The following is a 26,317-nucleotide window of genomic DNA, read 5'->3' as shown; positions in this document are numbered from 1 at the left end:
GCGAAAGAGCCAATGAGGGAGCGTGCCCGCCCCTGGGGGCGTGACCGAGCGACCAGGCCTCGCCCCTGCGGCAACGTGTCCCGTTGCTGGGTCCGGCCGTAAGTTGAGAGACTCAGCGACGTAAAAGAGACGGCGTTTAGTCGTTGCTGCGGAAGCGAAACATTGGCCCTTTTCATACGCCGTCCCCGCCCCGCTGTCGGTAGCCTCCGAGACGGTGACAACTTCGCTGTTGGTGCCGCGCGGGGAGCGAGGAAGGCAATCTTTCAATGACCCTCTTACAGGCGCTGCGATTCTGTCCGTGAAACCCATGGGCCCGTGCCGCGCACGCGCAGCCGTGGGGGAAAGGGAGGGGCCGGTGCCGTAAAGCGCGGACGATGTCGGGGCGGGCGGACCCCGCGGCGCCGCCGGTGTTCGAGAAGCGGGTTCTGGTGACGGGCGGCGCCGGCTTCATGTGAGTGAGCCCCGCGGGGCCGGAGCGGACCGGCGCCCCCCTGCCCAGGGGCGCGGGTGAGACGTGGCGGGCGGGGGTCCCGCGGTGCCACCTCCCTTGTGCTCGTCCCGGGCCGGTTCCTTGGCGCCGCTGGCACGGGCCACCGCTCTCTCAGGGGCTGCTGGTGACTCGCCCTTGTCGTGGGTTCTGAGGTGGTAAGTGCTATGCTGCCTCGCCGGTCCTTCGTCTACGGCTGGCGAGAAGGTGAAGGAGGGACCCCCTGGCGCTGGCAGGCGATGCTCGGCCTCAGCCGGGACGGGGCTGCCCAGAGGAAGGCAGCGGAGCTGGTGAAGGGCCTGGAGCACAAGCCTTACGAGGAGCAGCTGAAGGAGCTGGGATTGTTTTGCCTTTTGGCGAAACAACCTTATTGCTCTTTTCAACTCCCTGAAAGAGGGATGTCGTCAGGTAGAGTTCAGCCTCATCTCCCAGGCAGCAAATGAGAGGACACAGTCTTAAAGTGCGCTAGCGGAGGTTTAGGTTGGGCATTAGAAAGAATTTTTTGATAGAAAGGATTATTAGATCACTGGGCTGCCCAGGGAGGTCAGGAGTCACTATCCCTGCATGTGTTCAGAAGACGACTAGACATGGCGCTTAGTGCCATGGTCTGGTTAACAAGGTTATGGTTGGTCGTAAGCTGGACTCGATGATCTCAGGTCTTTTCCAGCCTAATGGATTTTTTGAGTTGAAGGTGGCAAGGCTTCGAGCCAGCTGCTTTTTCCTAACCTTATCAACCCCCAGTGCTGTGGCCTCAGTTTGAGTCAGGGAAAGGTCTAGTCCCTCTTTAAGTTTGAGCCCCCGAGTATGCTTGGAGTTGGAAGCTGCGAGAGGGTTAAATTTCTCTGTGAATAACCCCTGGACTAACCTGAACTCTCAGAATGAGCTTCATGTACACAAGACCCTGTCGGAGGGGCCGTGCCTCCTGGTTGTCACTTAAACCTAGCAGCAGTGTTATAGACTTGAGTGATGGGAATCACTGTCGTGGATTAGGAGTGTTGACTGGTTCTCCCTGATACCTGATATGTAAGCTTTAGAGTGCGAAAGTATTTTGCAATGGCAATTAAAGATAGCATATCTTCAATTTTTTTTTTTTATGTGGGCAGTGCTGATTTCTTTCGTTACAGGATGAACTTTTATTCTGATTTTAGTTTCTTGACCATATGCATTATATATAGAAAATATCAGGATAATATATAGATTATATATTAGAATAATGTTGACATGTTAAAATATATTTGAATTTGTCTTTCATCTGTCTTGAATAGATCCCCTTCTTCACCCAAAGACTTTTAAAAATGCCAAATTTATTTGGAATTTGTTATCTCTTTATTACCTAAAAGCCACATATGTAATTGTAAAATATGTTTTTCTTCTATCTTGCAGTGCTTCACATGTAGTCGTCTCTCTTGTGAAGAACTATCCAAACTATCTGATTATAAATCTGGATAAGGTAATAGCTTGTTTTCTTTCTTGATATGGACAACTGTTTTAGGTGATTTATGATGCAGTCTATAATATGTTGAAATTAATATGATTTATTGCTAGTTATTAATTTTTATTTGATTTTCCATTTGTTCCTGTGGGGGAAAAAAAAAATCAACTGGTGTTCAGAAAAAGAACAAAGCTTTTCAAGCTCTAAACAGCTGTTTAAGGATTTTTGCAGTTAGGGTATTTTTTGAGATTTGTACTTTTAAAGCTTCACATGTGCTTGCAAAGTAGGTTTTTTTTTTTGCTATAAGTGTTTACTTTGTTCTCAGACTTTCCAGTGGTTAGGTTGGGTTTGATTTTGCCTTTTTGCTCCCATGAAGCCCACTTACTGATGTTGTGTGACATTTCTCTTTAGCTCGACTACTGTGCAAGCTTGAAGAATCTTGAAACTGTCTCTGGGAAGGAGAACTACAAGTTTATCCAGGTGATAGAGCCTTCTTTCCACAAAATGTGACTTTTTACAGATTTTTGGTGTATTGCTTCCACAGTTTTGTCTTCAGACAGGAGATAGATTTTGTTTTATTGGTCAGATCAGTATTTGGACTTGCTGGGCTTGTATGCTGAGGTTCCCCTTGTCTACAAAAGGCAGTGCTGTTGCTCTTCTCTGTCTTGGGGTCTGCCCAAGGTTGCAGGACATCTGACAAATGCATAGAGTTCAGTTTGCTAAAACAGCACCTTCCTCAGAGGTAGTAGATGTAAACTTGCCTTTTTTCTTGGATTCAGGCGAGGCTGAAAGCTGAATTTGCCCTGACCTGTTGGTGACCCCTATGGCTGTTTATGTTTTTGTGAGCCATTTCTTTATTTCAGTAAGGGATTATATCTGACCTTTTGGACTAAAAGTTGCATGAGAGGGAAGAGACACCCTGTATGCAGACATGCACGTGTGTGCAGTTTCAGCATGACTAAAGTGTCTTTTTGGTTATTTTCCTAAGGCTTTTGATTGTTTCTAGTGTGCAATATGAAATATACGAATGCCCTATAAAAGTCTTGTTATCTGGGTAGATATTAAAATTTAATTGCTGGAGAGAGCTTGGAGTTCTACAAGATACCATTTTGTGAAGCAGGGAAACAGTAACTAGGAGTGATGTGGCTATACTGCTTTTGAGCAAGGGTGGGAATATCTTGTCACAAAACTTACATCAGTATAAATAATTCCAACTTTTTACTGTGGGATTTTTTTTTTGTGGTTTGGGGTGTATGTTTGGGTTATTTGTTTTTTTTCTTTTTTTGGTTTTTAGGGACAGTTAATCACAGCTTAACATCCAGTTGGTATGCAACCAAGCAGTTTACACTGACAGGAAAAAATGTGCTGAAAAAGATAATCTCTAACGTGAAACCCTTACAATTAGAACTGTAACATTGGTACTGACCTTAGAAGACAGCAAGAAGGATGTTCTCTAGTGGTACTGTGGAAAGGAAGTCTGTTTTGGAATGTAGAACAGTAAGTTTAGAAAATTTGACTTAGGGGCTGTATGAAAGATATATTTTAATCACAATTTCTGTTGCTGTTCAGCATAGATGTACTAAGCTTGATTTTCAGTTAAAAAAATTCGCTAACCATTTAGTTCAAAATAATGTCTCTTTTTAAAAAATACATCACCAGAATAAACAGCAAGCAGCAAAACCGTTGCAAGACATAATCTAATGCCCCTTAGTGGGAATCCACTTCTCCTTTTGCAGTGCCACTAGATGTCCCTGCCTGCTTGCCAGACTGAGAGTTCATACTTGCTCTGGGAACTTGGCGTTTCAGCCAGAGTGTTGGAGCTCCGTGCTGTACTTTTGTTGTGTGTATTTTTGGACACATTGCTGTTTCTAATGTTAATAGTTACATAAATTCTGAAATAAGTTTTGTTGAGGATTTTTAAAAAAATGGGTGAAATTTTTCTATGGTCTTATTTTAGACATGGCATTGATAAATTGCCAAGAGTTAAGTTGATAGTGCTGTTTGTATCCTGTGTTCCCTTTGTAACGGTTTTTTATGTGACACTTTGTATAAAGGGAGGCTGACTATTTTCTATCAAAAATAATTTGCCTTTTTTTTCCTGTTCAGGGAGATATTTGTGAACCTGATTTTATAAAGCAGCTCTTTGAAACTGAGAAAATAGATATAGTCCTTCATTTTGCTGCCCAAACACATGTAGGTGAGCACTGCTGCATGTCTTGGTATTGTTTTCCATGGCCATACCTGCTTGAAATATATGCCAGTATACTTTTTGTCTTTTCCCTTCATATAAACCAAGGATCTAGTTTGTTTCTACAAATCACATGACTGTCTCTCTGGTGGCCTTTTTAACTCGGAGGGATTCACAGCTTTGATTTAAAAAGTGCTTCATCTAACTGTTTTCTTGTTTTCATTGCACATAAATGGTAATGTACCTTTTTGTCTGTACTGCATTTTGAAATTCGTCTAGACTCACATGTAGCTGACAGTGTACTGAGGGAGTCATAAAGACAGTGGACAGGGGCTTTGTACATTGTCTGAAGTTTTTGCTTAATTGGCTCCAATCTCATATGAAAAAACAGCCTGAAAGCTGAAGGATTAGGTATAAGTCCCGTTGGAATCTTGTCTCCATGCTAAAAAGAGAGAATGAATTATAAAGTGCCTATTTCAAATGGCTGCTTTTCAGTATCACTGTTAGTAAGAACAATCCCCGCCATACTCCATCCATCATGAGAAGAAATCCTCAAATAATTGTCCAGGAAAATGCTTCTCGAGATTGTCAGATTTGATAGGCACAAAGTCAGTAGGTCAGGGGAACAGCTGTAAGAATCAAAACTGCTGATGAGTTAATAGTCATGGATCCATATTGCATCTTGCAATTACTGCGTGTAAGCATCTTGCAACTGTCTTTGAGTGACACTTTTCTTACTGTACTTAGCCTTTGCTACTGAGATGGGAAGTAATTATACTGCCAATTAGCTAAAGTTAGATAATGCTATTTTAGATTAAAAATTCCATAGCCAACAAGCTTTTGCTCATGATTGCAGCCTCTCGTTGAGAGCAAGGATTTTTGTCTTCAAGTATAGAAAGTCCCCTTAATTTAATAAGGACCTTGCTATCTGATAGGTCTATATTGTAGCCTCCAAGTGGGACCTATAGCCCTGTCTTGCCTAGATTTAATCAGAATGGTCTGATTTTTTTTAAATGCAGATCTTTCATTTTGGCATGCACTGGAATTCACCTACGTGAATGTTTATGGCACTAATGTGCTCGTTGCTGCTGCACATGAAGCCAATGTGGAGAAGTTTGTCTATGTTAGTACAGATGAAGTATATGGAGGTAGCACTGATGAGGTGAGTTTGAAAACGCATGATGATTTTTCTAGTTTACCTGCTTTTAGTAGTGAAAAAAAGTTGAGTTTAACTTTCCTTGGCCTCTGTAAATGTTTGACTTCGAGTAAACACTGGTTGCTTTTTGAAAGCTGAGCGTCAAAATTGTCCTGATTTTTTTTTTTTTTTCATAGCTTGTTTTATATTGAATGTTTATTGTCTAAAGCAGTGAGATTTGGGTCATTAATGGTATCACTACTTCTCAGATATCATATCAAAGCAGTGTATTATACAGGTTTTGTCTTGGAGCATTCGTGAGACTTCAGTAATATGCACAGCTTGACAGGCAGGGAACTGCTTTATATTCTAGCTAAAATATTAGCAAGTAGTGATAATTCAAACGGGAAACAATTCTCGTATTACTGTAATAAATATTCAGTTGTTTTTTGTTGTTGTATGCAGATCTTTGATTTTTGAGAATTTATACCTGACCTTAATTTAGGAAATGTAATTTAACTCAGTAAAAAGGCAAATTATGCATGTTCTTCTTTTTAAAGGCATAAATAAAATCAAGGCGCCTTTTGCCATAGTCCCTGGAAGTATTCATGTACTTAAGAAGAGTTCTATGCACTTTATTATCACAGTGTCTTTATCAGTTCCTTCAACACAACTTCCATCTGTAGTCTTTTATGATACCTAAGGATGGTGTTTTCTTGTGTGTAGACCTGTGGCTTCGCTGACACCTTCAAGTAAAGTTTTTCTGTCTCTGGGCCTTGAAAACAGATCTTTAATCTATTTTTATTTCTCTTTGTGAATCACACTAGAAATTCTCGTAGAGATTTTTTAAGAGGAGGAATGCCTTTTAATTTCAGAGGCAAAGGTCAGACAAGAACAGTGAGTGTTTTAATCAGGTTAAGGTGTTTGTTACCAATCACACCTTGTGTAGTATTCATCCTTCTTTTGGTTTGTTTTCTTTTCCCTTCATGTGAAAAGTAGATTAAAGTGTCAGGATAGCCTGGAAGATACCTATTCTGGAGCTGGTATCTTCCACGTAAAAGCTTTGGAAGATTTTGGGTTGCAATTCTACATTTTTTACAGAAATAAAGTTACAGAAAAATTTAAAAGACCCCTTTTATTTAGGACTGAAAGGTGAATTTGCTAGTGATGGCCCAATTGCTTTCTGAGGCAATATGAACCTGAAAAATATTAGGCCTCCCTGTAGCAACAGTGATTATTAAATATAAGATAAAAATCTGAGGACCTGCTGCTGTGAGGTAGCTCTGTTACAAATATAAAAATATTACTGCTGGTAATCTGGCTGCCTCCTATGTTCAATAAATAGGCTGTCTTTTGTTATGGTCTTCTGCTGTAAGGGGACTTTGTCAGACTGATGTGCTTGGATTTTTAGGGATTTTTGTTTCTTTTGTAACTTTAAGGCTTGTCTGGGCAAAAGAAATTGAGTAATGCAAATTCTTCTTTTCATTTTAGGAATTTGATGAATCCTCACCAAAACGTCCGACAAATCCCTATGCCTCCTCTAAAGCAGCTGCAGAGTGTTTTGTTCAGTCTTATTGGGAAAGATACCAAGTAAGTTATTGAAGCTTCAAAAACTCTGAACCCTGTAATTAAGTGTCTGTATTGTGTACATAAGAGTATAAAAGAAAAATCAATACTAGTCCACACAGCCCACCACCTCTCTCCTTATTGTTAGCCTTGTAGTTTGGATGTGTTAGAGAATCTCCACCAGTAATTTGTGAAGATACAGTGGTGACAGGTCAGATGTTTTTAATTTTTGTTTTTTAAATCAACTAAAAATGTGCTTTGATAAAATGGTCAAAGAGAACATTAGGAATTTAAAAACTGGTGCTAAGCTTGCAGGAAGTACAAAAGTATTACACAGAAGTAAAACATGCTTAATTCAAATTATATTAAGACTAGGCTTATAGTTAAAGAAAAAAAGAAAAAGCCCTGGTAGTCAGATTTGTTTAAGCAAACACATTTAGTATCTTGGGTACTTTAGACTTCTGTGCTTGATACATGGTGTTTTTGCTATAAAGCGAGCAAGAATAGAATGTTAATGACCTGTGAAACATACTGGAATAAGTAGGAGTAAGTCAGTCTTCAGTCAACCAGATGCACATATGCAATGTCCTGTGGTGGTGCCAGAGCAAGAGAGATTTCAGACATTTGTCACTTGTGGTGCTCCTTACAGTCTGAGAAGGCTGGAGATTCTTGCCTGTTGGACAGAAATACAGTGAGCTTAATTCAGTAATATTTGTAAGGGTTTGCAGATTTTTGAGTAAGCACTGTGCTTATGTTGGTTTGTTTATTGATCAGCAGGAAGCCTACAGATTTTACTGGTATATGCTTTTTTTCTTATGTAATCACGTGTATGTTTAATGCTCCAGTTTCCAGTTGTCATCACACGGAGCAGTAATGTTTATGGACCACATCAGTATCCAGAAAAAGTAAGTTAGACTGTGCTTTTCTCTGAGCTTCACTGTACCAGAATTCAGGGCTGCAGTGATGTGACTTTTTTTCTTACGTGCATGGGATGACTTTTGAAAAAACCACTCTTGCAATTAATGTGTAATTATATATTTTGAGCTTACGCTAACATGTCTTACTCTGAACACATATTTTTTGATTGTTAATGAAACTTAAATTAGAGACTTGTAGTTCAAAGTTGCTGTCACAAAATTCATTTATTTTGTAATTTTTCTCTTTTTCAAAGGATATTTTGACAGAGTTCCCCTACAAATTACATTAACTCATGTCATGTTCTGTAATTGTGAGTGTTTAATAACTAAGGGAAACGTTTCAAAAAGTAAACTGAGAATACAGTGTCTGTTATAGAAAGGGATGTTCCAACCTCCACAGAAAATAAGTAAGATGGAGCTATAGCATTCATTTTTAAGGTGAGAAGTAATGTAAAGTGACTTGTCTTTGCATGTGTTCATACAGGCCTTGCAGGGTAACTATTTAAAGCAGTTATTTGTGAGAAGGAGTTGCCTTTTAAAGTCAATACCAGAATCTGCTTGGTTAGTGAATGGAAATACACTGGTGAAATGAAAGTGATAGTCACATGTACTCTTTGGGGTTTGGAACTGGTGGGAAATGTAGCTATATTTTGCAGTTCTATGGAGGCATTTTTAAATTAAATAGCTTTTCACCATTTGTGATTTTTTTTTTTTTCCCCAATAAATTTATTTGCACCTACATTATTGCAGGTGGATAAGCAATGGCTTTTAGAGTATATTTTTCATTGATCTGTGTCTTGTTACAGGTTGCGTGATTGTTGGGGGTATAGTCAGGGGATGCTTTTGCTTGCTTTTGACTTACATATAGTCTTTGTCACATATCAGATTTTAGTTACTGCTGAAAACACAGCACTAGGCTACATGAATCTTTAGTTTTATCTAGTATTCTGCTCCTGTGTTTAGAGTAGGAAGTTAAATTAAGTAGGTTTCGAATGGCTTCACTTAAAAAACTTTAATAGTGGGGGCAACTGTTCAGATCTGGGGCATTAAGAATGGATTTAAGCTTGTAGATGAGCGTAATGTAAATCTTTGTGCAGCAAGCACACTGCCACTTGATCTGTGTTTATCTGTGTTATTTTAAAATTGTCTGTTGATTCTCTTCCAAATGTAACTATTTTCACAATTCTTTGGTTCTAGATTTACTGCAGTTTGCTGGATGTTTAAACCTTGTTCAGAACTGTTGGCAATAATTATTTCTAGTTAGACGCTGATTCACTGCGGTGTGCGAAAGTAATGGGAACTTCTTTTGTTTTTGTAAAAATGTTACATTTGTAACAGCCAGAAAGGTAACATATGATACAATACAGGCCTCTACTCTTACAAACCAAAATCCTTTCAGTTTCTAGTCTTGATACATTCTTTCGTTAGACTTAATAAAACTTAGGAGTATTTAAAGGATCTTATTAAAATGCTTAATGCTACATAACTGTTGAAGTTTATCATGCTTTGTAGAATAACAGCTTCTAAACTAGTGGAGTAATTTTTTGTTATTGTTGTTCAATTCCTTAGGTTATTCCAAAGTTTATATCTTTGTTGCAACAGAACAGAAAATGGTAGGTAGCTCACTTTTTTTTTTGGTAGTATTTGTGCTATAAAGCTGTAATTGTAGTTATAAATATGTGCTAGATTGTAAAATGATAATTACGTAACTAAGTCCTGAATACTTTATTTTAATAACAAGATTTCCTTATAGTAAAGGATTGTCAGATTCTTAAGGTAACAGCAGGCAACCATCTAACAGCAAAACTGCTTAAAACACACTCCAGTAAATTGAATGCGTCTATTTGAGGACTAACAAAATAGTTTTTTCTTTTTCTTGTCTTAAGCTGTATTCATGGTTCTGGACTTCAGAGAAGGAATTTCCTTTATGCAACTGATGTGGTAGAAGCATTCCTTACTGTCCTGAAGGAGGGGAAACCAGGTGAAATTTATAACATTGGAACTAACTTTGAGATGTCCATTGCCCAGCTTGCTAAGGAGCTAATCCATTTAGTAAGTAAACAGTTCTGATGTTTTCCTTTACTGGTTTTCATTGCACATATGAATAATTCTAGTACCTTCTGTAGCTCTGAAAGAGCTTAGACTTGTGGTGAATATTGGAAGATCCTTGCAGCAGAATGATGTGCTACCATTTCCATGGCAGCTGGACTGTCTAAGTTTGCAGTATGGGCTGTCCTGACCGGGACATATCCTGACTGGCATCGTGATTAATTACCATTTTTTTCCATGCTGACTGCTTTAGTTTTGGTCTGAGAATGTGGCACTATTAAAATCTAACAGTTTGATTATGGATGTTCTGGCAGTGCTCCAGATGAAGGAGACAGGTTGGAGTTGTTCTCAATAATTTAGTAATTTGGGTGGTTTGAAGACTCAGTATACAAAAGACCTTTTCTGTTTGTAGTTTATATTTTTTATTTGGTGGTGTTTTTTTCTTAACAAACTTAAATCTTGTTTAAAACCCTCTATTTTTAAATATATGTTTGGACAGCCCAAAATGTATGGAAGTGATACTTGTTTTTCTTCTTGACAGATAAAGAAGACCAGTTCAGAGTCTGAAATGGAGCACTGGATGGATTATGTCAAAGACAGGTGAAGAATATGGAGGACATGTGGGATGTGCTACACATGCAGGATAGTTTTGTCCTGAATGTTTTCTGGGACTCTTAGCCAAATAGATTTTTGTGGGAGTGTTTCTGTTCTAAAGGAGGGAACACTTCTGAGGGAGTAAGAACTGTTTTGCTTCCTTAATTTTTTTTTTGCTAGTGGATTTGACATCTATGATCAGGGTTCTAGAAAACAGGATTTTCCTTTATTATTTGGATCTGTTGATCAGAATGAATATCTTGAAGGGGAACATGTAATGCTACACTCTTCAAACTTTCTTCATCTTTCTCATTACTGAAGTCGGCTCTAGGAAGAGGACAGGTTTTACAGAGCAGCTAAAAACTAAATCTTTCCTTCACGGTTGTTTGGACAATTTTTTCAATGTACTTTGTATTCAGCATTAGTGAGCAAGATGAATCGCTTCATCTCTTGCTTAGCTTTAGTATTTTGGCATTAATGTGACTAATTCAGACTTAGATGTACTTTGTAGTAAGACCCAGTCTCCACAGTCAGAAACGTGGCCGTGGAATGTAGTTAGCTTTAGATTTCCATCTTAAGCTGCAGCTGCTATCTCAAAAGTAGACGTAAAGCTCTAAGGTACCAAAGTTAGGGCAGTGGTAAAAATGTGTAGCTTTTATAGATACACTTTTGCTGTGTGTTTCCATCCTTAATTTCAGGCTTGGTTTGGCTCTGCTCTTTTATATCCATTTCTTTTCTGCAGCAACAATGAATCTCTGCTTACTTTAGATATCACTCTCCAGAGTGATTAGAAGTGATGTGTCTACTGATAGCAGTTAAGTATTATGGCCTTTAGAATTCTCACTTTCTGTTCACATTCAGATTGTTATCATGGCAACTGAAGTGTCTTTAAAAATGTGCTAACTTTTGTTTTTAAAAGGAAATGTTCTTCAGAATCTTATCTCAATGTATTACAGGACTTTGAACAAAATGCCTTTGGCTCACGTGATGTGAGTGTTTAGGAGTTCTCAGTGTAATTCAGTTTGAGATGTTTGTTCCTGTGTATTGGGCCCTGTCTGCTAATACTTAAACATAAATGGACTTGGGAAAACTAACCACATAGGAATAAGTGTTTCAGGGAGTGTTGAGGTCTTACACAAGATTGTTAATATACCTAATTTATGACTATGTAATTCTATGAATGACATAAAGGTCACGGGGGTTACTTGCTACGGAAAAATTAGTTATGCTTCTGCTTGAGATTAGCATGTTACAGTAACAGTGGTAAGTGTTGGTTTGTGCCTGCACATGTACCTTGTCTATATAATATGCCAGTGCCAGTAGTGCAGGAATGCTAGACTAGGCTACCTATCTGCCAGACTGTGGAAGTGAAAATTTCTGTTTTGAATCTTGCAGCTTGGGATTCAGTATTACTATTCAGTATTACTAAGTTTATCCATCTAATGAACCACTGCAGTGATGCCCCTTTGGAGGCCTGGGTGTTTTAAATTTGAAGTACATGTAACTTTGTGAGTTTTCAGGATGAAAAACATAAATGCTAATATTAGAAAACACTGGCTCTGTGTTGCAAATGCACTGATTTGCACAAATGCGTTGGCAGTGATTTGAGTTTTGTGTTCATTTTTGTGCCAGTAGAATACTAATTAATATTTATTCTAGTCAATTTCAAGTAGTTGGCTGTACAAACTGAATTGTGTTGTTGTAGTTGCACTCAGCTGCCACCTATTTTTTGAAGGCAATGCAACCTGTTCATGTTGATGGGAATTTTCAAAATTGAAGCATATCTAATGTTCCTCGGAAAACAGTGTGAGGTACTGCATCTCTAATTAATGAAGTAGTGTAATTAAATTGTTTCATGTGTGCATTTTATACTTAATCAGGCCTACAAATGACCTCAGATATCCAATGAGTTCAGAAAAAATGCACAACTTAGGATGGAGACCTAAAGTGCCTTGGAAAGAAGGAATAACAAAAACAAGTAAGACTGATGACTTTTACGCTGATTTAGGAGTGGTGGGAGGAGGGAGAAGGAAAGGGGGAAATGGATATAAAGGTTAGTTAATGAGAAGCTGAAGAGATTGAATGTAATACTCGAATTTTACATAAAATTGGCTGCTTTCTAAATAGTGAATTTACATGACATAAAAGAAAAAAGATAATTACTTTTTGGTGCTAGACAAAGTCTTGCATAAAGAACTTCTGAAGTTTAAACTAGATTTTTTTGTGATATTATGGTTTAAAATCTTCCATAAAGAACAATTAACATGTTGTTAGTCTTATATCTGTGGAATATTTGGACTTCCCTGTTAACTCTGGTCAGATTGACTCATCAACATTTTTTCCATATTAGTTGAATGGTACAGAGAAAATTTCCACAACTGGAAAAACTCTGAGAAAGCTTTGGAGCCCTTTCCTGTGACAGACCCATTTGCCCAGCTCAGTGGTCCCTAGTGTGGCACAGAACCTGAAGGAGTTTTTTCTACCTCATACGGTCTTTTCTTCAAAGCCTGCAATCAGATGGCCACACTGGACTCCTAATGTATTCAAGATACAAGAACCATGATGAGTGAAGAACCACAGTATGGTGCAACTTTGGAATGGTTTCAGCACTTTATAAGTTGAATCTCCTAGTTTCAGCTTTCGGTGCAATACTCTTATTCTCACTAGGTATTGATTTAAAAAAGCTGTATGGAGTGAAGAATATTTATAATGTTATAAATTAGTAAAATCTGCCTTATTAAGAATAATTAACTGTGATTGCAGCTTTTGGGACTTGGAGTTGCATTTGTTTTAGTTCTGGAATTATTCATCTGTATTAATTTGTTTTACAGTGGAATATATATAATTTTTTGTCATTTCAAAGAATTGGGTTTTATTTTTAATTAAGGGGAGAAGTTATATATATTTTTGGAGACTATAAATTGATTGACAAAAGCTGGATACAGCACCTGTATTGTTCTGTCCATTCCTCTGCTGGTGCACTATTAGCTTTTGTTGATGACTGATTAAACTAACCATTTAAAGTTACCTTATAATTTTAAACGTCCCTTTTTAAGGGGAACAAGGGGGGAAAGATGTCAAGAAATAGCAGGTGTTCTCGCTGAGATTTGTAGAAGTATTTCCTTATACTTTGTCCTCTTTTTACTGTATTACTGTCTATTACATGCTAATTCCTTTTTCTTAGCTATAATTGTAACAAACTTGAAATACTGGAACACAGTTAACATTCCAATGATCTTATTTCCTGTGATATGAAGGAGAAAATGGAGAAAATTTTTTAAAACTCTTCTTTTTCTGTGAATTGTGAGTTGGCAGACCTTAATCAATGCAGTGTTTGACCATTTTTTCTGTAATAAACATTTTAAAGATGAAACAATATTTGAGTTTTAATATAAAATTTGGAAAAATCCTTTAATTCTAGAAATATGTCAATGAATTTTGTTCAAAGTTGATTTAGTAATAAATATTACGGTGTAACTGGTTTCTCTTAATTAAGAAAAACATGATGGAAAAGTAGATGGTGGTTTTTTTTTTAAGAAAATGTTTCTTAGCTCTTCCTCTATCCTGAAAAAATTATCTTCACTTTTTTTTTTCTTTGAGGTGATGTGGCAAACAGAACCAGGAACAGTGGTCCTTTTTATATCACTTTAGCATCTATAGTTGGCCAGTCCCTGATCCTCTGTGGGCTCTGGGCAGAGCTGCAAGCAGCACAGGACTGGGATGCTGTGGTGTACTCAGGAAAAACAGTGACTCCCAAAGGGTCTCAGAAACTGGGAGTTAGCTCTTGAAACACAAGTGTTCCCATCTTCATCACAGCTCTTTGTGTGGTGCATGGAGCTGCTGATAAAGTGCCACTTGTGGTTGGCAAGAGTCACTGTAAAAGAAGGCTAACCAGGGAATTTCTAGGCTTAGTGCAGTGCCAAGGATGGGTTTTAAAGCCTTGGAGCCTGTTATTGAAGGTGAGTTTTCTGTGACAAAGTGGGATAATAATACCATACTTGAATTGTGTGGCAGTTATATTTTTTGGGCTTCTGATACTTGCTGTAGTGTAAGTAAAAGCCTCCATTTGGGACAGATAGACGTGAGAGGACTTCCTATGTAATGATTTGTCACCTGCTTGGCTTACCAGATGTACTTCCATGACTGAATCACTGAAATGCCATTGTCAAACACACGTTGCTGATTACATTCAAATGTTTCCTTAATTTTTGTAGTTTTCTTGATATATAGCTTCCTTACAATGCACATCCTTCCTTATGATATCCATCTTATTGTTCTGTATTTTATAAAAGTCAGTACCAGAAACAGATAAAGTGCTGGAAAGATCTGTCTTAGCTGTATTTGTGATTGCTGTGACAGCTGCTTTGAGTGGGTTGCATGAAAATATGTCTTTCACATCTCCTTATACTGGAATACTGTCTGTCTTGTGTTTTTAAGAATAGAAATTACAGATAACTAAAATCTTATTCTTTTAAACATGCATAAACCTTAATTTAAAAATATTTCCAACCTTTAAAAATAGGTACAATGTCTTTGGAGCACTAAAAACAGTGTTATCAGAAATACACAGAACAAAGCAGTAGGGGGTGATTGGTTTGTTGAACAGAACTTTTGACAGTTGTTCTTAATGGGTAGGTACTGAAGATGCAAGCTTTAATGTTTATGTGACTATCCGAAGAAGTGATATTACCTGGAGTGGATTTTAGATAGAATCTAATTTTTAGTGGAAGCTGTTCCAGTTTATTTAAATGTTTTTTAAGATTTAATTCATCCAAGTGTTTGAGATTTTTGTCTTTTGTATTACTTGTGTATATATATAAATAAGTATATACATGCACATTTTAAAATATCGAAATATAAATATTTTAAAATGTAGGAGGCTTTTGCTTTGAGCTACTTTGCTGTAGATCAGATTTTCTTTGCAGGTGAGTGATCTGGTAGGAGCATTTCTTTCACAGGGAAAAGTATTTTCTCTTAAAGAAAACAGCTTATTTTGCCATTAGCCTTCTGACTTCTGTAGGAAGAAAAGGACAAAGGATCAACTACTAAACTGTCAATGTGAAGTGTGATGCTTTCAGGTTTTATTTCTCACTGATTTTACTGGGGAGCATTTCTGCAGAAGGCAGAGGTAGTGATGGAAAATACTGTGAACATTCTAATCTTTCGCTCCATTTTCTCAACGTTTGTGTCATACTAAAAAATGAGGCCACACCAGTAAAAGAATAAACAGAGTAAATGTGTATGTCACTTAACTGCTAAAACTTTCTAAGGGAGAAGGACTTAGAAGCTGAATCAAAATCTTTCTCAATCAGGAACTTGGGAAATGATGTGGGAATTGCCATCGGTTTGCATCTCTTTTTGGGATTACTGTTCTGAATTGAATCAGATCTTTGGGAAACAGCTCGTGAAATCCCTTGTGCATTAGGGAAAACCAACATTGCTGCCTCACTGTCTTGGTGTACCACAGCTGGATTCAGTGCATCCCTTGCCAGCAGAGAATGAAAGGATTTGGAAGAAATTGAAGTGGGCAGCTGAGGTAGGGCTGTCTGCAGTCACAGAATCAGAGTGGATTGGCTGGGAAAGGACCTCAAAGATCACCTAGTTCAAGCCCCCTGCCATGGGCAGGGACACAGAGCTCCATCCAACCCGTCCTTGATTACTGCCAGGGATGGGACAGCCACAGGTTACCCTGAGAGCTGTGCCTGTGGGATGTTTGTGGTGTGTGTGTACCAGCTCCAGTTTATGCAACAGAGGGAACCCTTACTTTCTGCAAGGCTTTCTCTGGTCTGACCTCGGCGCTTGCTTCAATTTGTGTGCTGCTTACGTTAAGGGGTGTCAGCTGTGGTTGAGGCTGATTTACACTGTCATAAGATGATGGACTAGAAAATGTCTTTTACTTGTCTACCTTGAACTTTCTTTGATATAGGAGAAAGATTGTAGGCGAGAAATGGTGTGTTTTCATAATTTTTTTTTTTTTTTGGTTGGGTTGTGTTTTTTTAACTCAGAATGCTCCATTTTGCTGAAACTGTGTTCTTATGCTCATTAGACGGGCATGAAATGCAAATACACAAATGCAAATACAACCCCCCTTATCAGGGGAAAAGCTGACTCTTTTATTAAATATGCTATGTCTGAGACCAAATTGTCCTTCACTTGTATTTAATTTTGTTTTGCATTACCTTTAGTTTTTGTTTTTATTCCCATTGCCATTTCCATTTCACCTGGCAAAAGAAAGATTTCTAAAAATAAGAACTGGAATAACCCATTCATCCATAGTACCTCTGATTGTTGTGGTAATGTATGAAAACTCTTACGTCAATAGTGTTTTGACTTCTGTGCATGCTGTGACACATTCGGAGTTTATCTGCACCAAAGATCACAGATTGTGTTGGCTGCATCAGCAACACACTTGTTAAGGGATTACATTCATAATTTCTCAGCAAAACAATCATTGCCAGTGGCAATGGAAAATCATGAGAAGATGAGATTTTGTATCAGTATGTTCACATACCTCTTAAGCACAAGTGTGGGTGGGTTTTTTTAACCTCTCCCTAACTGAATTTTTTTTTGTGAGGAGTTTTTGTTTTCAGTCACTAAACTGCTGGCTTAGTCCTCAGCCTTTGTACTTCTGAAAACAGGTATTTGACTCCTGAAAATGTATCAGCTCCTGAAGAACCCACAAATATGGGAAAATGTGAGGAAAAATACACTCTGAAAAGAAAACTAAACAGGGTAATTTATATTACCAAATATTCACATGGCTGGCTTGGGCTAAGGTTGTTTCTTCCCCACTTGAAAAAGGAGGTATTCGTTAAATTCCTCTAGTACTTTTGAAGAGAGTCTTGTTTTTTTTACCAACAGGAGGGAGCAGCAGTGGACAATTTTGCAAAGCAGCCTCTCTTCCCTCACAGTGTGCAGAAAGTGAGAGTAGGAGATACCCTCACAGGTGGCTTTTCCTAGACCGTGGGCTGTGCAAATCAACACAAGCTTGAGATGTCAGTGCCCACCAAAGGTGCTAACGTGGCCACTCTGATGCTCCTTCACCTTTGCCCTGTAGCCACAGGTGTGTGACCAGTTTCCTGTTGAAATCAGTGCCTAATCAACAATGTGAATGGAAACTATTTTTCTTATTACACTGCTTAGTCAGGATATGTGATTTATGTGGACACAGGGAGCTTTTCCAGTGGAAGACCACGGACACAAGGAGGTGCAGGTGCCCTTCATATTAATGACTTTTTGTGACACCATCATCTCTGCACACAGTTTGTCAGGCTTTAAAATAAAATCCCTGAAAACTGAAGCTAAAATACTGCAAATTTAATGCTCCTGAGTCCCACATAATGTACTAGTTCCTGTTACCTCCCCCAATAGTCCAGGGAGACACCGCTAAAGCACCTTCATCCTGACAATGAAGTGTGTGATGTGCGTAGATGTTTGTATATGCATAATTTTGTGTTACTGCTGATTAGTCTTTGGCTTAGAGCATAATTTTGTTTGCGAAGACCCATCAATGACTCGTTTGTGGCATCCAGCGCAGCAGGGCTAATAACGAATTAGCTAATAACGAATTAAATAATTTATTTTATTTAGATCATCGGAAGCGAGCAGCCGGGCGACGGGTACGGAAGAACGGATTAGTGCTATCTCACCGCAGAAGTGGCAGCACGGCAGCCGAAATAGCTCAGTTGGGAGAGCGTTAGACTGAAGATCTAAAGGTCCCTGGTTCGATCCCGGGTTTCGGCAGAACCGTTTTCCTCATTTTCCTCGCCCTGCCCGGGAGGTGGCGAGCGGGTGCTGCAGCCGCTGGCCCGCGGGCTCTGAGCGCCTTCTGGAGCTGGCCCGGTTGCCCCGGGGCTTGTGCAGCGCCTGCGAGTTGTCTTACCGGGCTACTTCGGCCGTGTCCCTCCTGGCACTGCATGCCCTGTTTCCCGTTTTCCTTCTCAGCTCCTCTAAGTTTAAGATTTTTATCGAGGATTGAAGAAATGAAAGCAGCGAGCTTCATTCCCGGTCCGTCCTGTGCCGTTCGCTACCTCACGGCGGCAGGGACGAGAGAAGAGAAAGTGAAACTGATGGGATGACTGGGAGGGAAGGGACAGAGAGCGGGGACACAGTGGCTCTAGGGGTCTGGCGCAGGGACAGAACCATCAGAGGTTGCTTCTTGCCAAAATCTGAAGCGCGGTTCAAAATTCCCTGGACCTCACTATTCCTCTACCGTCAGTAGATGGCTGAAACTATTTTACTTCACAGAAAGCCAAAGGAATAGCTTCGAGGCCAGGAAATCTGGTTAATTAATGTCACCTAGTCTTTACCGTTCATCTGTTTCTTCCTGTTCCTTTGTTTACTTGTAAGTTGAGAAAAAAAATGGGTTTTCTGAAGCATATTTTTAAGAAGGGTGTCTGGGTTTGATTCTGGTTTTGATATGAAGAGGCACACAGTTTATTGGTTGGCTCTGGTAATTTGTTGCAACTTTTCCAAATACATACCTTTAATCTGGACCTGCCCACTGTTAAACCGTTTCTCTCACAGATCAGAGAACTTTCTTGGTACCTGGCATTTGGTCATCACAAAACTATGAAGTCAGCACCCACCTTTGTTTTGGTAAGCAAAGGAAATTAAATTCTTTGAGTCTTCAAGACATTTTCTCTTGCTTTTGAGTAATTTTTTTGGTAACCTTTTTAATACGCTGACACCAGAACAATACATAGAAAAACTACTTTCAATATTGATGTCACCAGTGCAAAACACAGCAGTAAAGCTTCTCCCTTACTTCTCTGTTCAGCTTCTTTCATCTATTCATGAAAAGGTGTCACTGGTCCTTTTCTAATCACAGCATCACAACAAGCTTTGATGTTGAATTACTTGTCTGGTAATTCACTCACTACAGACGAGTATCTTATTAGTACAAAGCAAGGGTAGTGTTGCTTGGATCCTTACTGATAAGATACAAAAGGGGTAGTATAACTGCTTATATTACTATTGTTCCTAAAGATATTTTTAGGTTTTGAAATAACATTGAGACTGCACACTTGACTACTCAGGGACAGAAGGAAATATTAAAATGATCACTTACAGCTTCTCTGAGTGTGTGATATCAAAAATAGTTTTTTATTGCCAAAAGTATTCAATTATTCATCTAAGACTTTTATGGTGCTTTGAGGAAGAATTAGAGAGGTATTAATTTCCTGCAGATACGTGATCAAAGAAGCAAAAACAGAGAATGGCTGTTTACTTTTTTGACCTTTTCCAAACTGCTGAATAAAAGAGAGTCATGGTGCAAGCTTGGGTGTCTGCTTGGCTTGTGCACTGGCACCCTGAGAGAGCTCTGCCCAAGGTAATTTGCTATGGAGGGAAGAGCAGGACACAGTGGAGACAGCAGCCAGCTGGTGCTGCTCAGCTGGAGAGGCCTGGCTGTGTCCCCAGGACTGTTTTTGTGCTGTGGTCTGGCTCTACCCCCCCACTACTGCTCTGGAGGTTTGGTCCCCTCTGCTGCTGAATTTCTCAAGGGCCAGGAAGGGTGTGGGTCACCCCATCCAAGTGTCTGATTTTTAGCAGGAGTACTCAGGCACATGGATCTATGACAAGTATGTGCTGTGGTAGTGTCTGAAATATCTGTTTTATAGATAAAGAGAATATTACCTGTAATGGCAATTCTGTTCTCAGAGCTTTTGTGATGTTAAATGGAAATTTTGTGGAGCACCAAAATACTAACCGTGATAGCCATGGGGACAGCGAGAAGAAAATCTCATTTTTTGTTTGGTGTGAGATTTAGGTTGCACACACTAAGCAAGACCTAAAGTCTTACATGGAAGAAGAGGATAAAATTAAGTGATAACCTCAATTCTGGAATTTTTAAACTCCTGTCTGTTTGATTTTGCGGGCTTGATGCAGATTTCTAATGTGATTTGGCAGGTTCTGTGAAAATAACCTCAAGTGTTGCTGCTTTATTGCTTGCCACAGAATATTCAGACATTTCTTCATTTAGCTGTACCTTTTTTATACAATCTTTTTTTGCTGCACTCCAGGCCTCTTCTTACCCACAAACATTTCCATTTATTTTTCTATCAGCTTTTTCCCTCAAGATGAACCTCCTGCTAGGACACAAATACAGGCTGTCTAACTAGGCCTTTATGATTTAGTCACAAAATTCCTTCTCTGCAACTGGGAATCTTCTCTGCTCCTACAGATATACTTACGTATGCTTTTTTAAATGTCCATCAAATACTGAAGTTTATACCTCGCAGGGATTCAGAGGGAAAAAACCTTATCATGTATTTTCAGCCTTAGGCAAAGATTCAAAATCTGGTGGATGTGGTTCACATGCTTTTTCCATGGCCATCCTTGGCTCCTGTTTTAAGTGAATGAAAACTGAGGCAGGAGGAGAGGATCAGAGAGAGGCATGCTCCACATCCTAGCTCTGCTGCAGGCTGCAACAACTTGCAGTCACAGAACATGACAAATAACGAAGAAGCTTAAAGCTTTCTTAAAGGTGAAATACCTCTATTTGGAATTTCTGACAGTGGTGGGACAAAGTTGCTGTTCAAGCAGGCTCCAATTCAGGTTTTCCTCGTGTGAAATGCTTCTTTTCCTCCATGTCCCCCGAGCTGCACATGTATCCAGTTAAAAAAGTCTCTTCCTTGTCCATGAAGGAATTTCTGCACTTGATATTTTTTGCTGTTGTGTCTACCTCTCAGCAATAAAATTTCTCTCTCTTTGGATCAAAAATTTGGTTTGTTTGATAGAAAAGATTTGCTTCTGTCTCCTGACTGAAAGATTTCTGACTTCGCTCCTTCACTGTTTACAGAAATCTGGTAAATGTCGTTTAGTTATGCAGTGTGACAGATATAAGGAGTTTAGAAAACATGAGTTAGGAGTCACATTTAGTTTTTTTATGTTTTTAATAACAAATCTTAGTTATGGACTTTTTGGTTTCTGATCCTATAGAAGAACTAGAATGGTGTTTTAGAATTTTTTGGGAAAGAAATGCAGTTTAAAAGACAACAAAAATTTTCAGCTGATGATGCATTTCTAGAATCCAACAGTTCACATTCAAGTCTTTTATTTCCCCTGCCCCCCTCTGAGTGAAGAGTTTAGGAGAGCTTTACCCTGTTTGAGTTCTGCTCAGGAACCTCATTTAAAGGAGCCTTTTTCTGATCCCATTCATGGGGAGTTTTGGGCTGTGGGGTCTTTTTTCCCCACTCCTTTTTTATTTTTTTCCCCAGTGATTTATTCCACCATTCCTATTTTATGCTTTTCTAGGAATATAGGACTCATATTCCACTGCAATGTAGAACTAGAGAATTTATGGAACAGTGACATAGCAAATTTGGGGCAGCTAAGTGAAAACTTAGCCTTCAGTCCTGCTATAGTCATCAAAACTATCTTTATTCCTCAGTGAACCCCAGGTGAAACATTATATTTTTTGTTTAAATGTACATACATCCTCTCGCTTAAAGCAAGGGAGCATTCATTACTTTGTCCAACAATGTTCTTGGAATTTAGACCACACGACATGAGGGATGAGTACCTTTGAGTACGTTTTGTTCCATTTTGCATTTTCTATTGGGATGAGTAGTAGCATTAGTATTTTGAATAATAATTTTGAGAGAAGAATGTCTTCTGGAGCTTTGGAAAGGCTTTGGAAAGTTGAATATAAGATTCCAACCCAAACTACATTGTGATGCTATAATTTCAGATATTATTTCAAATACTTGTTCTATATTTCAGATTTTTTTTTAATGTGATACACAGCCAGATCTGGATTTCCTTCTTCATATTTCTTCCTCTGTGACAGGGGCAATTTGTTGCCTGGCTGAATCGTTGAGACATGAAACTCTGTCCTACCTATTTCACTTCACATTTTGTAAACTGGCACAAATCTACTCTATGTAGATCAGGCCCTCCCCTACCACAGCTATTTAGTGACATTCATTAGTTATCAGTGACATTTAGAATTTCAGTGTCTGTCTGAAGTTAAACTAGTCACCCTCACCTCCTTTTAAGATCAAGGTAGAGAAATTAGGACAGAAGACCTTGCCAAGATGCCTGTCTGAGAATGGGGTGCATTGTTCCCTGGAGGTGCTTCTTTCCCTTCATAGAGTATTGGTGAACATCAGGGTAACTGAGATTTAGTTCTCTTACCTTCCAGATTCTGGCTTCCTTAACTGAATCATGCTTTATATTCTATGACTGCCTTTATAGTAAGCCCAGGCTAGAAGCTGATGAAATAATTCTGAAGATAAAACTGTCTTTGGATAAGTGGTCACCACAGCAGCAGTTTAATCTGCCAGTCAGCATGGTGTTTATCTAAATTATAAATGCCTTGAGCTTATATCCATGTTCCTTCATAACATGGACACTAGAAAGAGTGTGCTTGTTTAGTTAGAAAGTGACAGATTACTGAGTCTCATAAACCAAATGATGATACTCAGTCATGATTACTGGAGAAATTTCTCAGACATCCTGAATGAGGGAGTGGGATGAAAGAAAGATCTTATAAAAGAAATGGAAGCGCTCAATCATTATCTCAGACAGAAAGGAATAAAACCACAGTAAGGCAACACCTGACTTAAAAGTATAAAAATGTGTCTGCAAATAATGTTTATTTAAGGCTGTGGAAAGCTGGCAGAGCTGACACAGCAATGTGCTGTACCAAAGCAGTGTAAGAATGTGGGACCTTCCTATGCAAGTTGTGCAGAGTACATGTTTCAGCTAACGTGTGTCCTTGGGGAGAAGCAAAGTGCCAACAAATTCGGAGCTTTGGAATTGTGTGTGTCTGTAAGTAATGAGGAGTTCCCACTGCAGTCAGCTCCAGACTTCTGGGAGAAAAGTTCAGCTGGACCGCAAGGCCTGGTGAAGAATCCATGAAGAATTTGGGAGGATTCATCTGTCTAAATGTAGACCTCTCATGCATGTTGGGTACCTACCACTGAAACCAAGGGTCCCTTTACAATAAATAAATAAGTGAATTGAGGCTAGGCCTTGTGTGGTGCAGTTCATCCCCTCCTAATGTGAGTGCAGAAAACAGGCCAAGTGAATTGCACCCTAAACCCAGCTATTTCTGTCCATTAAGAGAGTATCCTGCAAAGGAAACCCTGAGTGACTGGTAAAGTGTAGATATCAGCAATCAGAGATGTCTAACTTCAGGTGAGTTAAATTTCATTCTCTGTCACAACAAGGCTTACAGGTAAATCCACAAAAAGATGACACGTGAAATTGGTGACACAAGCAAAGCTTGAGTAATCCAGGATCCAGATTGATAGGATAAAATTACAGCAGTCTTCTGGTTGTTGAGGAAAGAAAACTCATGTAAGACCATGAAAATGTCTTTAACTTAGGTTTAATTCCTGGCTGCATTCATCTGGTGTATTTTCCATGAGACCTGAGCGGATTCTTCTTCTCTGAGTTGCTCTTCTCTTCTAACAATGTGTGAACATATTGTAGCATATAAGTTGTTTTTCAGGAAAATAATTCCATGCATTAGAAAAGGATGGATAAATAACTTTGATATGAGAAACCAGGAGATGATGAGACTGCTCATATGAAGAGGATTTCTCTGCAATGACAGGATCATGAGATCTTCAGACCTGCTCTGATATTCCCAGACTTTGGAAGTAGCTTGTTTTGAGACGTCCCAAAGACATACATTTGCTAGGAGATTCAGGAAACCTAGAATACACACAGGTGTCTGAAAACCTCTACCACAGGTTTCCTTATAAAATAATCTTTCTTCTTATCTCTAGAGTCATTATGAATTATCATGTAATTTATTTATTCTTCTGTTGATATACTGGTTTTCACACCAGTTTATATGTAGAATGTTTTATATTGACCAAAATTCTTTCCAAAATTCCAAAGGTTAAATACTTTTCTGGCTTGATACTAATCTGTGCTTGAGTGCACAGTAGAAGGAGCCTGAGAAACAATAGTGTCATTGAGAAAAAAATGTGTACTTGCTGCCTACTTACTCCTCAGGAATTCTGTATTACTTGTGTGAATTGTGTTTAGTGATTTCTTTGCCTCTACCTTTGAGTATTCTTTTTCTTTATTTTCTCTCTTGCCTCAAAAATATGTGAATGTATTTATCCCAATTATGTGTTGGCATATGGATATACTTCTTTGCCAGCCTTTGATGACAGGCTGAGAAGTTTTCTGTAGGGCGTCACCCTTTTCATGAATCCAGACTACAAGGTAGCTGAAATACTGTTTTCCTGCAGTTTCAGTGTAAATCCTAAATATTGTAATTAAAAATGGAACACAGTTTCATGTGTGGTAGCCTGATCCAGTAGCTCAGATATGTGGTGAGTTGTTGACCCTTTTTGGATGCCAGATACTCTCCAAAGCCACTCTGACACTGCCCTCCTCAGCTGGATAGGGGAGAGAATATAGAGAAAGGATTATGGGTTGGGATAAGGGCAGGGAGAGATCATTCACCAAATACTATCATGGGCACAACAGACTCATGGAAATTCGTACAATTTATTACCAGTCAAATCAGATTGGGGCAATGAGAAATAGAATCTTGAAAATGTCGTCCTCTCATATCTCCCTCCTTCCTGGGCTTAACTTCACTCCCAATTTCTCTTCCTTCACCCCACCAGCAGTGCAGGGCAACAGCAAATGGCAGCTATGGTTAGTCTACCATGTATCTTCTGTTCCTTCCTCCTCAGGGGGAGGACTCCTCACAGTCTGCCCCTGCTTCTGTGGGTGCCTCCCACAGGAGACAGTCCTCCATGAATTTCTCCAGTATGAGTCCTTCCCACAGCTGCAGTCACTGCTCCAGTGTGGGTTCTGCCAGCAGCCCTGCTACAGCACAGGCTCCTCTCTCCTCAGGTCCTGCCAGGAGCCGACTGCCCAAAGGGTCACAGCCTCCTTTGGGCACCCACCTGCTCTGGTGTGGAGTTCTCCCCAGGCTCATGGTGGGTCTCTGTGTCCCCATGGCCCTCCATGGGCTGCACCAGGGGCTGCAGGGCAATCTCTGCTCCTGTACCTGAAGCACCTCCTGCCCCACCTTCTTCTCTGACCTTGGTGTCTGCAGGGCTGTGCCTCTCACATACTTTCTCTCCTCTCTCCATCTGCAGTTGCCATTATGCAGAAATTTCTTTTCCCTTTTAAATCTGTTATCCCCAAAGTGCTGCCACCTTACCGATGGGCTTGGCCCTGGCCAGTGGTGGATCCATCTTGGAGCCAGCTGGCTTTGGCTCTCTTGGACATGGGGAAAATTTCTAGAAGCTTCTCACAGAACCCACCCCTGTAGCTCCCCATCTGCCAAACTGTGGCATGCAAGCCCAGTGCGTGTGGATAAGTCAGTGCAATCACAGTTTGGATCACTGGCGTGGCTCATGTGCTCAGATTTGCTTTCTGAAAAGTCCTTTGATGGTTCAAGGCAGTAGTACCAACACACAGGACTACCTGTTTTCCAAGACATAGTAAAACTCTGTAATAAATAGAAAGTAATTCAGGATGCTAATTTGCAAACTGGTATAATGTTGATTCTGTGCAGCCTCAACAACAGCTCCTTTATTTAAGTGTGATTGTGTGGGAAAAACAGAGGAACTTCTCAGTAGTGACACATTAAGGAATGGACAGTGTTTTCCCAATGGCTAATTGAAAGACAATTGTCTTTTTGTAATTTTGTTCAGTGTATTCCTCATGACAGCAGCACAATACCACCATTGCTGGCAACACAGTGACGCCAGGATGTGGGATCTGTGTCCTTTTTCCGTTTATCTGGGTGTTCTTCCTCAGCCAGGGAAGGCACTCCTAAAATGTTAATTTATTACTGAAGACAAGATACTAGGGCTACATCTATGCCAGGACTGCATGCTGTAGTGTGCTCCCAGTATTGTAGAATTATGTAGTTGTGATGGAGGGAAGTAACAATAATAAAAGCTACACGTGTGCCACTCTTCTACTCACAGTTTTATTTTCCCTGCAAACTAGGTAATTTCAA

The 26,317-nt window shown here is 39.5% G+C and overlaps 1 protein-coding gene and 1 non-coding gene across 4 annotated transcripts; both read left to right on the top strand.

Annotated features, from left to right (window-relative positions):
* Nucleotides 1-174: 174 nt before the first annotated feature.
* On the top strand, nucleotides 175-13,741 carry TGDS (TDP-glucose 4,6-dehydratase). 3 transcript variants are annotated; one of them, XM_014881339.2, is made up of 12 exons: nucleotides 175-451; nucleotides 1,871-1,937; nucleotides 2,331-2,399; nucleotides 4,026-4,116; nucleotides 5,127-5,269; nucleotides 6,734-6,832; nucleotides 7,654-7,713; nucleotides 9,295-9,338; nucleotides 9,612-9,777; nucleotides 10,316-10,374; nucleotides 12,249-12,346; nucleotides 12,719-13,741. In XM_014881339.2, exons 1-12 carry the CDS (start codon nucleotides 375-377, stop codon nucleotides 12,817-12,819), a joined length of 1,074 nt encoding a protein of 357 aa, XP_014736825.1. In that variant the 5' UTR covers nucleotides 175-374; the 3' UTR covers nucleotides 12,820-13,741. The 3 variants fall into 3 exon arrangements, with proteins under 3 accessions (XP_014736825.1, XP_088015947.1, XP_088015946.1); XM_088159821.1 differs by lacking the exon at nucleotides 12,719-13,741 and adding an exon at nucleotides 11,111-11,183 and having other exon boundaries at nucleotides 188-451; XM_088159820.1 differs by lacking the exons at nucleotides 12,249-12,346; nucleotides 12,719-13,741 and adding an exon at nucleotides 11,111-11,296 and having other exon boundaries at nucleotides 188-451.
* A 4,297-nt stretch (nucleotides 13,742-18,038) lies between these two features.
* On the top strand, nucleotides 18,039-18,111 carry TRNAF-GAA (transfer RNA phenylalanine (anticodon GAA)). Its single transcript has one exon. It is a non-coding gene; the product is annotated as a tRNA-Phe (tRNA).
* The last annotated feature ends 8,206 nt before the right edge of the window (nucleotides 18,112-26,317 follow it).

This window comes from Sturnus vulgaris, chromosome 2 (assembly GCF_052056855.1).
Source record: "Sturnus vulgaris isolate bStuVul1 chromosome 2, bStuVul1.hap1, whole genome shotgun sequence".
NCBI lineage: Eukaryota > Metazoa > Chordata > Aves > Passeriformes > Sturnidae > Sturnus > Sturnus vulgaris.
Note: the sequence above shows the minus strand (reverse complement) of the source record. Positions and strands in the feature narration are given on the sequence as shown.

What these genes read in the sequence shown, in the direction of transcription:
- TGDS (XM_014881339.2), top strand. Translation starts at nt 375, where the DNA reads ATGTCGGGGCGGGCGGACCCCGCGGCGCCGCCGGTGTTCGAGAAGCGG. An exon ending in TGATTATAAATCTGGATAAG is followed by an intron (nt 1,938 to 2,330) that starts GTAATAGCTTGT and finishes ATTTCTCTTTAG; the next exon opens with CTCGACTACTGTGCAAGCTT. An exon ending in CTAAGGAGCTAATCCATTTA is followed by an intron (nt 9,778 to 10,315) that starts GTAAGTAAACAG and finishes TCTTCTTGACAG; the next exon opens with ATAAAGAAGACCAGTTCAGA.